The sequence below is a fragment of the Tauraco erythrolophus genome, chromosome 3, assembly GCF_009769465.1.
Source record: "Tauraco erythrolophus isolate bTauEry1 chromosome 3, bTauEry1.pri, whole genome shotgun sequence".
In the NCBI taxonomy this organism is placed as follows: Eukaryota; Metazoa; Chordata; class Aves; order Musophagiformes; family Musophagidae; genus Tauraco; species Tauraco erythrolophus.
The window spans coordinates 74,595,796-74,607,854 of NC_141467.1; the positions used below are offsets into that span (position 1 = coordinate 74,595,796).

A 12,059-nucleotide genomic window follows, 5' to 3' on the forward strand; every position below is an offset into this window, starting at 1 on the left:
AATGTCCTATTCAAAGTCTATTTAAATTAGTCCCTAGCAAAACTGGGCAAAAATAAAATGAGAATTTTTATTAAATAAAAAAAGGAATAGTTCACTAAATCCCATGTTAAATGGCCAAATAATAGAGGAAATACAGAGTGTAGTACTCTAGTGTTTTGAAAACAGTTGTGATGGTAATAATTAAAGAGTTTTGTTGTCTATAATTTTCATTCAGGTCTTGTCTGGCAGAAGATTTTCTGTATATTTTGTCCCCTTGTCATTTTTATTATTAGTGTATCGGTTGTGCCCAAATGTACAGGCTGAGGCTACATCATTCTGTTAGAAGCCATATAAAAATACATTTAGATACAGCTCTTAGTCAAAAAATGCAAGTCTGAAGATTAAAAAGTGGAAACAAAGGTACAAAAAAGTGTCTTACTGAGAGTCTTACAGTGGGTTAGTGGAAGAGACAGGTCTACCAGCCAAGTCTACCGCTTTCTAGACCAGTGGTCTTGTGAGGCACTACCTCTCTTGAGTTCAGTAAAATCAGCTCAGCTACAGAGCTGATAAACATACACAGACAACATGAACAAGATGCTAAGAATTATATGAGGACAGATAGAGTTTTTTTACTGGATCTTCACAAAGACCAACACAATACTGTCCATGTTAAGTTTTCCTAACAGAAGTGATATTTGCACACTGAAATGTTGCACATCTTGGCACCATAGGGGATGCCAGTGGTTTCCTGTTCACCTGCTACTTGACTGCATTAATTTTTATCTTTATGCCTAGCTATTCTGCCATGTTACCTTTTCGGTTTGGGTTATTCGGGCTGTTTAAGCTAACACCGCTATGCTATTGCCACTTTGACTCCTGTGTAAATACAGATATATCTAAGATAGGTTTAAACTTGCCAATTTTCAAATAATACCAGCAGTCTATTCTACGACAACTTGGAGCTTAATGTGCATTATATTTATATTTTATAGGTGGTTTGTCTTCCTTCAAACTGTTATGGTACCAGGTGTACTATTACGACTGTCCACAATATTCAGGTTAACTATATATAGACATGACCTCAACATGCATGATCTGCACAGCAATTTGGAAATATACTGTATTGAGTTTGTTGTATGATAAAGCTCAGAGGGTTTTGGTCAAGGAAGTTTTCTTCGTTTTCCATGATGAACTTTGAGCATGTATACAGCATCTTGTGTTTCCAGAATGTATTTAAAATTTATAAACTTGCAAGAAAACATTTTCTTCTTGTTTTCTGCAGTGTTTTCTCTAGATGTTGTAGTGTGAGGCTGTCATATTAAGTTGTTAAGCAAGTGAAAGCTGTTTGAGTGATAGCTCCACTACGTGCACTCTTTTAATAAAGCAGACTGCTGGGACTCGGGAGGACTGCCCACATGTGTCCATTGTGCTTTCTTACTTGGAGGGTGGGGGTTGAATCCTGTGTGATGGAGATGGTCAAAGTGCTGATGGCTGCAGCTGTGACTGTTTTGTTCACTAGGAATTGTGCAGAGTTTAGTAACAATGGTTTCTTTTTTCGTCTGTTCAGCTTAATATATGGTAGCTATTGATTTAAAATATGAAACTTCTGTTAGTTAGTGTCAAGCTTTAGGCGTCCAGAATAGAGGTCATTATTCCTTTTCATCTTGAGAAATGAACTGAGGGTTAACTGTGCGCAGTATTTAACTGGATTCTCCTCTTGCCTGAGCTGTTACTGTGACATGATCAAAAGTATGAACAGGTTAAAAAATAGTAACATAATTCCTACCTGTAAGAGATGTCCTATATTTGACTGCTATCTAAATGACCTCCTTCTTACAAAATAAGTGTTCACTGTTTAGGGGCATGCATATTTTTTACATTTCTGTTGTCTAATATAGCTAAAGAAAACCCAGCAGCCTCATGGGACAATTTCTTTCATTTCACCTCCATCTAAAGAAAATTGATGTAAATGGAGGGACCTGCTGGCAGGTGGAATCTGAATACATATTAACAAAATATGGTGCACTTCAGAAGTGAGAGGCTAGATGAACACAAAAAGTGAGGTTTTCTCTTTTGCCAAATCTTTCCCAGGAATTATGTGAATATTTCCATTTGAGATAGGCCAGGATGCATTGAGGCTTGTGACCTCTGAGGAAGGAGTACAGCAGCAAACTAGTCTGTGTTCCTATAATTAAAAAGGATTGTTTGCATACTTTTTAATTCCAGGAACATGAGCCACTTGTGCTCTCCCTGCCTTTTCTCTTTTCGTTTTTGTACTGAATTAATAGGGAAAATTGTTCTGATAGAAACATATTGATTGCAGTAAAGAACTGTATGTTACCTGCCCTGCATCCCTCACAATAGTCAATGATATTTAACTGCTGAGAAACGTGCTCTTGCTGACACTTACCAAACAAAAGCAGAGTTGTCTTTCATTGTTCGAGTTTGTTCTCTACATGGCCTTGAATGTTCATTTCTTTGGCATAAGATAATGATTCATTCACTTGCTTTGCAGTTTCTAGATGGCTAGTTACTTAAAAAGTCAATACTGAATTTCTAAGCAGAAATCCACATATGATTACAGTAAAGCTCCAGTATCACAGCATTGTATTAAAATATGTATTGCTATATTTTATATCTATAAAAATAAGTAGTTTTAATTTGACTTTCAACAGTATTTTAAAATGTGCTACCGTGATTTTATTGATAATTATTTTTAGAAAGTGTAACTCTTCTGAGCCTAGATTCAGCCTAAGTGAAAAATGACGACTGAATTATTGCTGGAAAAATCATCCAAAGTATGTACACTTTGAAATGTAATTATCTTCGTTCTTTATTTAAGGGTCAAAACCAAGCGATCTAACCATGACCGGCAAAACACAGACCAGCAACGTCACCAATAAGAACGACCCAAAGTCCATCAACTCCAGAGTCTTCATCGGCAATCTGAACACAGCTATTGTCAAAAAAGGCGACATCGAAGCAATCTTTGCGAAGTATGGGAAAATAGTTGGCTGCTCGGTGCACAAAGGTTATGCGTTTGTACAGTACATGAGCGAGAGGCATGCGAGGGCTGCAGTGGCAGGAGAGAATGCCAGGATCATCGCAGGGCAGCCACTAGGTAAGGGTTTGTTCATATCATTGAAATACCATTTTCTCTTTCCGTTCTTTGATAGTTCAAATATCTTCCGATATTTGAAATATCATCTGCTGCTATTGCCTTAGGCACTAGTAAGTTTGTTTGGCCATTGTTCCATCAAAACATATTTCTAGGATGTCGGATCTGACAGAATTTTCAAAGTATTAGATGTTACCTAGATATTGCAAAATATTTAGTGTTATAACTGATTTATTAAACACATCACTTCTGACTGCTTTATACTTCTGTGTACAATCCCGTTGCGGTGAACATTATTACATGAGGAAAATATAAGTATTTTTTCTTAGAATCTAGTTAGTAAATTTAACTTGATATAATAAAACTCATCTGATAGACTTTGCTATCTTGTATTTAATGAGTTTAAAATAACATCCAGCCCAGTAGCGTGTTGGATTTTACACAGAAGCAAAAGAATGAGTTTTGTTAGTCCTTGAAATTGTACCAAATCAAATTGCAATGCTGTTATTCAGTTAGGGAAGTTTATTATGAAAAACTGAGGTTGAAGTTATTCTCAAGCAACGTTCTGGACACTGTACATCTGAACTCCAAATTCAAAAAAAAATAAAAGTGTAAGATTTTCATTTTACAAGTATGAATTGTTTCTTATTGCAAGTATTACCTCCAAAAGCTATATACATTTGGATATGGAGGCTGTCAATGATAAAATCATCTGGAGTACAGTGCCAACCTCATCTGTCATATATATATATATATAGTAATAATAGGCAGTACAGCAAAATCTTTGATAGAAGCCGGAGATCTTTCACTAGACCTCTGAACTATGTTGCTCAGATCCAAACCCATGTTTGTAATGGCCATGTCAGGGAAAGGTGAAGTGTAGCTAGTGCTTTGACTGTGACAAGTCATAAAGAATGGATATGGCTTACTCATTTTCCATTTCTCAGGCTGTGGAAATCTCTTTTTCTGATTATTTGTAGAAATTGAGGCATTCGTGTTAGATGGGTTGTTGTTTTGTCACAGTTGCTCAACAGTAACTTTACATTTTATAACCCCTGTATTTTGGGTTCAAAAGAAAACCAGATTAAAGAAATCCAATTATATTTTAGGGGAGATTACTTTACAACTTTTTTAGGAAAAGTTATATATATGAGTGAAATAAAAGAACTCAAGTGATAAAGCGAGGTGGCAAAGCCAGTCTGTGCGATGGCATTATTAGAAGATGTTTCCTGGAGCGGTGGTCTCCGAGCAATAGGCCATGTAATGCCATCAGTGCATTATTTACAGCTCCTTGCACACTGGTCTGACCAGATTTTTTCAACTGTGTTTTCCTAAGGCAATAGATCTGTTATTACTATGACTACTGTTGCTAGTCTCTTTTAGTATTTCTTGTGGCATCTATAATATGCCAAGTGCTTTGTACAAGGAGATGCCTTTGCTCTACTCAGAGTACTTTTGTACCTTGTATAGAAGGTAAGTGAAGTTGTTGTAAAAGACATTAAGGGACTAATAATTACTTGAAATGTTCAAATCTTTTAATAATAATAGAAAATTTATTCAATGCTAAGTTTCAGCTGTATAATATTAAAATACTTTGATTATTCTGATAAGTCTTGTGATTACATATTTCATGCCTCAATTCCTGATGCATCAAGGAATATAAAGAATAAGCAAGGTGAAATTTTCTTTTAGCTCTTCCAAATCTCATTTACTCTTTCTGTATACGAAATACAGTTGTCGTCAGTATTGTCTGACAAAGAAAATGACTTTGTAAAAGTGGTACTTCTCATTAGACAAACTGTTTCCACGAACTCTTTTTATCAGCAATAGACATTAGCAGTCACCTCAAAATAATGAGAGGCTGATAGGCAAAATTTGCTTGGCATTATGACCCGTAAGAATAACTTATGTCAAAATTATGCATTTGAATGGAAGGAAGTAACAGGTAGACTCATTACCGTGAAACTACTTAATGAAAAAAGGCTTTATTCTCCGTCCTGACAGCCTTGCATTCTGAAATAAACAGAACACATTTTTTTATTTCAACAGTCAAGGTATGGAAAGCAGACAAGAAAAGTTTTTTCAAGATGTACAAATAAACTTGATTAGCATAGCTGAATTTTCTTTTAAATGGAATTAGAATATATTAGTAATATAATGAGAGCTGGGTGGTAGTCAGTTTTGGAACGCTGTTTGAACAAAAGAATATTTGAAAAATATTATCCCATAGTATATGCCTGATACTACTATACACTCTAGTACTCAGTAGCTTACAAATGAAGGAAAAAATTAATTTAAATTTCATTATTAATCTACATTAGTTCTTTCATAGTTTTGGCAAACTGACCATTTATGTTAGCTCCTGTCTTCTATGTAGTCCTGCCATTCAAAATTATTATATACTCCTCAGCAGCTTTACCCATGAGTCAGAAACTGTTTGTATGTATGTAACAAATCAAAAATTGAACTTATAAATTCCTATAGCTGTATACAGTGCTGCACAGTTCACTGAAGATACTGCCGTAATTCCCATCCAGTTGTAAGCAATGGAATCACATTAATGGTGTGCATTAGAGTCCTGTCTAAATGTTTCTTCTGAGGTGGAGTCCCAAAGTGTTAGTCTCCATAGGTACACACCAAGGCATTTTGTTTAACAAACTCCTGGGAAGTACAAATCTAAAGCATTGGTAGCATCCTCAGTCTTACCAGCTTCCTGAGGGTCATTATATCTGGCCTGCTGATCTCCTCAGACAACTTTCAAGTTCCTACCAATGTGTTTGGTGGCCAATGATGTGTAATGGCTATGCCATGGATATTGTAACTTCAGGGAAGTGGATTTTCATGAGCTGTGTGGTTATTTCCAAGTTTTCTGTTCCATGAAGTACAGCATGCTCTGAAAAGCTGTGGGGAAGAGATCATAAAGGAACAAAAAATCCGCATGCTTAAGAAATGTATTGGTATTATCGTGAAGTTCAGTGTAGTTTCTTGAAGTGATATTATATCTTCATGGGAATAGCATGTTTTCCTGGCCCACAGGAGGGCAGGGATGGGTCAGTATTTGTCACAAGAGTCTGCTTCACAATGATTATTTGGTGAATTTCTTCAGGCTGGAGCCAAAAAAATGTTCATGTTTGTCTAGGACAAGTTATGTCCCAGTTGTGGGAACACACCCACATAATCCCCTCTGCTGTATCACTGCAGAAGTTTTCCATCCATTTAAACACATCTACAAATTAAAGAACATTTGCTTATATTGACCCCCTTGCCACTTCCGGCAAATAGACAGCATGAAGAGGAATTTTTCTGAGGAAATACCAAATCTGTCTATGAGCTTTACACTGGGGTGATTTCATCCCTCTGTGGTGAGAGGAGGACTAGAGACCTGCTTGCTCCAAAGCAAATGGTGCAAGTCTCTCATTGCAACAGTGGAGTGAGGAGCGAGCTGCAGCAAGAATTAAACTTTTGGGTACATGATGAGAACACATCTCCCACCTTCGTAGTTCTTCACAAGGGTCACAGCAATGCTATTTAACGTTTTTATCCATTCCAACACACATGAATTCTGGGAAGATAAATGTCACATAAAGGTATTTAATGTTCTATAACTTGATGTTATATATTCCTGCTTACTACATTAAGCATTTGGCATATGTAGCAGCTTTCATCTAAAATTCTGGTATAGCTGTCGTAGCAACCTCTACATCATAATGTTCTTTTGACTTGCTTGGTTTATTGTTTGTAGCCTTATATTTTATAATTATGTGACCTTACATTTTTTTTCCTCTTTTGCACACATTTTTAAACAAGCATAATTCCTTTAACCTCAGAATGTTTTTGATTTTGCAGCAAAATAAGAGCTGAGTCACCTCACAGGCATCTTAAGAATGCAAGTTAAATGCTACAAGGCTAGTACTTTTGGTCTCTTCTGTTGCTTTCTTTAAGACACCATGGAATTTCATTCCTAGATGCTTAGGAAAAGGAAAAAGATTACAGTACCAAGAGTATGAAAGACACTGTAGTTCTTCAGTTGATGCCCCTTTTAAGTAATAAATTAGTTCCACTGTAGCTTCAATCCTGTTTTGTTGCTGTAAGTATTATTCACGTATGTCTGCCTTCAGGTCTAAATTAGATGCAGTCTCTGAGTACCAAGTGAGTGCATACTGACATGTAGCCTAAGGTAAGATGGTGGTTGCAGATAATTATTTTGGGTGACATATTCTATTGCACATCCTTTGGAGAAGCACAGAAGCCCTGCAGGGACTTTCTAAATGATAACTACCCAATAGAAAACATCCAAGGAGAAGAGCAGGTAATAAAGAGAGCCTTTAGAGAGACTCAACATATACCTTTGTTGTAAATTGAATTGATGTGACAATAGGGCTGTTTTTCCTTTTGTTTCCCTTGCCTCTACTCAAAACAGATCTTTGTTTCATATTTGTAATGTCTAGCAACACTGAGAGATTTAACTACACATATTTGCAAAACTAGGACTTTCTAGAGTGAATCAATTCTTCACCTCAATCTGAAAACCAGACAACATTAATTATGTCATGAATGTTTGTATTTAAAAAGAATAAATACTTATGCTGCTTTAGTGAACTCATTTGTGGAAAATGCACTTTGGCCTGAAAAATGACACATCTATACAAATTTCCTTGATGACTAAGCTTTCTTTAAACCAATGATACACTAAGAATGGAAATTCAAAACTGAATTAGTGATTGTTCAATTTTAACTTTGCTATCAGCTTTCAGTCAGTAGTATGCAAGTACAAAAATCCTACAAGACCTTCATTTGTATGAGCATAACTCATGACTTACTTAAGTAATCTTTTTACTTTTACCCACCTGCCTCCAGCTACCTTAATAGGAAGATATAGCTGTGCACGTGCAAGATAACAGGAAAGCAATGCTATCTTGTTTTAAAGTGTATAGAAAATGAACAACTGAAAAGGTTTCTTATTTTGCTTCTGGCAAGTCTGTAAAGACTGGAGTTTTAATGTGGGTCAAAACATTCCAGCCAAGAACACTGGCTGCCTAAGAGAAACCTGAGATTGTATCAATGAGAAAGTGGGAATATTTTGGTATTTTAACATATTTTAATGAAATGTATATCAAGAATTATTAATTATTATTATTATAAAATAAGGAGACATGTATTTTAATGAGACATTAAAATATCAAATATTACACACATAGAATGATTAATTATATATTCAAACTATATTTCAAGTCTGATACTTTTAAGAGATTGGATATTGCATGTTCACATTACTGGACCAGAAAGGGCAATACACTTTGTAGAAAATTCTTTGACCTGCCGTAACTTTTGCAGATGCACGTTCTAGTGTCTTGTGCTTATCAGCATTGCATCATGAGTAAATAATCTGAAAACGTAATTCAATAATATGCATGCAATTACCTACCCAAGTGAGCCTTAGACAGCTAGGTATTTAAGTCTTGGTAAGTCATAACATATATACTTTACAGTTTTCAACACTTCACTTAAATCTTGTACCTGAAAGGATTTTGTGTTCTTCTTGTGGTTTAGCCCAGCTGGCATCTGAACTACCACACAGCTGTTCGCTCACTCCTCCCCCTCGGTGGGGTGAAGAGGAGAAAAAACGTAACAAAAGGCCTGAGGGTTGGGATAAAACCAGAGAGGGATCACCCACCAACCATGGCCCCAGGCAAAACAGACTTGCTTTGGGGAAAACTCAGTTCAATTTGTTACCAATCAAGAGGATAATGAGAAACAAAGCCAGATGTTAAACACACCTTCCCCTCACTCCTCCCTTCTTCCTTTGCATACCTCCTCCCCTAGCGGTGCAGGGGGACAGGGAATGCGGGTTGTGGCCAGTTTGTCACACGCTGTTTCTGTCACTCCTTCCTTAAGAGGGAGAACTCCTTACCCTCTTCCCCTGCTCCAACGTGGGGACCCTCCTCACAGAAGACAGTCCTCCATGAACTTCTCCAATGTAAGTCCTTCCCACAGTGTGCAATCCTTACTCAGCAGATTGCTCCAGCGTGGACCTTTCCCACAAGCTTCTTAGGGTGCAGCCACCCACTCCAGCATGGAATCCCTTCCCACGGATTGCAGATGCATCTTTGCTTCACCGTCAGTCTCCGGCAGTGTGGGGGTCCTTTCAACGGAGACAATCCTCTAAGAACTCCTGGCATCTCTACTCCAGTGCGGGGTTCCTCCACAGGCTGCAGGTGGATCTCTGCTCCACCGTTAATCTCCACGGGCTGCACGGGGGCTGCTGCCATCTCACCACGGGCTGCAGGGGAATCTCAGCTCCAGCACATCTCCCGCTCCATTTTCACTGACCTTAGGGTTTGTGTGGCCATTTCTCTCAGGTCTCAGTCCTCTCTCTGCTGCAGCCGCATTGGGCCCGACCGACCTGACATCCTGGCAGGACAAACTCCTCCCAGTGGGCACCCCAGCAGCGGGACATTTCAGAGCTCTCCAAACCACACTGCTGTGGCCATCTCCACTTGAGCAGTGCTAGCCCAATGTGGGCAGCCGTCTGCCTGGGAGGCCAGCAAGAGGAGGGAGAGCAGCCCCCCACCTCCCCCCTCTTTTCACAGCAGATCCCACCTGGTTTGGGTTCCTTTGTCCCCCTCTTAAACAGAGCATTCACAGAGACGCTGATTGACTCTGACCTGGCCAGAGAATGGGGCCAGAGAGGCTTCTCACATCTCCTTACAGGGGCATCTCTGCAGCCCCTCCCGTGCTACCAAAACCCCACCACACAGACCCAGCATATTATATTTTATTTTTGTTGTAGCTCTACAAGAAGTTACAAAAGTTGTTTTCCTTTATGGCAGACAAAATCCTGTACCTCTTCTGAAATAGTCTTGCTTTGACTAATGACTGCTAGGATCATTAAAATTTCTATAGATATTCTCTAAATTTTCATTCTAAACTGTCATAACATCATGCAATGATGAAACCACTGTTATGATAAGTTCTTTCATAACATTTGTCTCAGTGTCTCATGTGGGATATATTGTATAAGAGGAAGAATTATCTCTAGGATGCTCTGCAATTTTTGTTTTTGTTTTTGTTTTTTTTTTTTTGTTCTGGGAGGTCTCATGTTGTCTACAGCTTCACTTCTTTGCTTGATCCAGCTTGATTCGATTTGTTAGACTATCTTCCATGCATTTGTCTTCTTTCACTTCAAACAGAATCTCATCCAGACAGAGTCTGATATTTTCTTCTTGATCATTTGACAATACTTTCTTCACTATTTTGTCATGTACTGCTGGAGTTATTGCTGTTAATATCATGTCACCTGCTTTTATATGAGTGCCTGCCATACCTCCATGTTTTCTCATTCTTTTGTTAAAACATTTCATTTGGTTACTTTGTTTCAAAAGGCATATGGAGAAATTCATATCTGCTCCAGGGTGTATGAAAAGGTTACAAGTCAGAAGATCTTTCGTCTAAATCTGACTTGCCAATATTTATCTTTCTAATCTGCAATTGGAAGTATGGAAGGGTTTTTTACCAGTTGTTCAGCACTGAATGGGTGACAGGACAGAGTAACACAATTTTCGTGTGTTGTAGAATCCAGGCAAATCTCAGCCCTGCTACTTGTCTTTTGCACTGTGACTGTTAAACCCATGAAATAGATTTCCCTCCTGATATCACTCAGGTGTTTGGAGGTGAAAGTATAGCAAGTATTCCTTCTACCAGAATACTGATGTAGCAGTCAGAAATCCTTCACCTGATCATAGTCTCAGTTCATGGAGGCAGTTCTTTAGCATGATGAACTGTTAGCATCACTCTTCCTCTCTTTCTTTCCCTTCTTAGCAGCAAGGCCAGCTGAAATGCAAATGTTCTTTTTCTGTTTAGCTTAACTGAGACAAGAAATACTTGAGAAGGCATATTTTCTATCTCAGGTTTGAGTTCATGTCTTAAGCCTGCTTTCATTTCACACCTAAGGAAAATACAGCAGAGGAAATATCTTTCTTTCTCATCAAGGGTCTATCACAGGTTTCACACCTTAATCCTGCAATTCCTTCAATGATAGACAACTTCATCAGCAAAAATGTGTAAATCATGTATATTGGGGAAAAAAATAATACTAGCTCCTTTATGAATAACTCAATTATTTTTCAGCACTTCATACAGGCAAAGTGAAATTCACATGCAAAAAAAGGGGAAATTTGACAAGTAAGGTTCTCAAATTCTATACTACTTCTCCTCCCTCCCCTAGAACAGATTTTTAGTGTTACTGAGCTCCACCATAGGCTTATGAAATTTTCAGTAGAAGTCATTTTCTAGGAATTTTAATGACAGAACTGAACACTGTTCATGTTTTTGATCATTACAATATTTAAGTGACTGTAGTCTCTTCTAGAAAATCAATGGCTGCTGAATCACGCCTTTTTTCATAGCAAGACTTGTAATTTTCAAAAGGCCAACTGAAAAATAATTAGTCTGTTTTCAAACCCAGCCTGGAATTTCTAATTTGACATACATGTAAGTTCAAAAATATGAGTCTTGAGTTTTCTCCCACCAGATGATAACAGCTAGATAGCAGAAAGCTGAGAACACACACTAGATTGCTCCAGAAAGAAGTACAATGATTTCCAAAATGAAACCACACTAGCACTAGCTGAAACTTGTCTCCCAACTACCAATGAAGCTATCCCGCTTCATGTTTCCTGACTAGCTTGATGACAGTTAGCTTTATTTATGCTTCACTTTGTTGCATAGAAGTCTTTTATCACACTGTAAAAAAAGAAAAAAAAAAAAAAAAGACATATTTAACTTCATGTATCTATGAAAGCTGGACAGAACTTGCTTGATGTTTCTACTACCGTGAATAAGGTATATTTTCTTTTTCTTTCTTTTTTTTTTGAAGTGAGGTGGTGTGCTTAAACACTCAAAATACTTCTTTTTCCTTTGTGTCAATATCAGTATTTTAATACTTTTTTTTTAGTCTAGTTCT

At 37.6% G+C, this 12,059-nt stretch overlaps 1 protein-coding gene across 1 annotated transcript in view; it reads left to right on the forward strand.

Moving 5' to 3' along the window:
• The first annotated feature begins 2,844 nt into the window (after positions 1 to 2,844).
• Positions 2,845 to 12,059, forward strand: part of RALYL (RALY RNA binding protein like) — a 191,243-nt gene continuing 182,028 nt past the window's right edge. The window contains exon 1 of the mRNA XM_086609324.1: positions 2,845 to 3,100. Within this exon, the coding sequence (XP_086465450.1) occupies positions 2,845 to 3,100 (256 nt within the window). The remainder of the gene's footprint in view (positions 3,101 to 12,059) is intronic.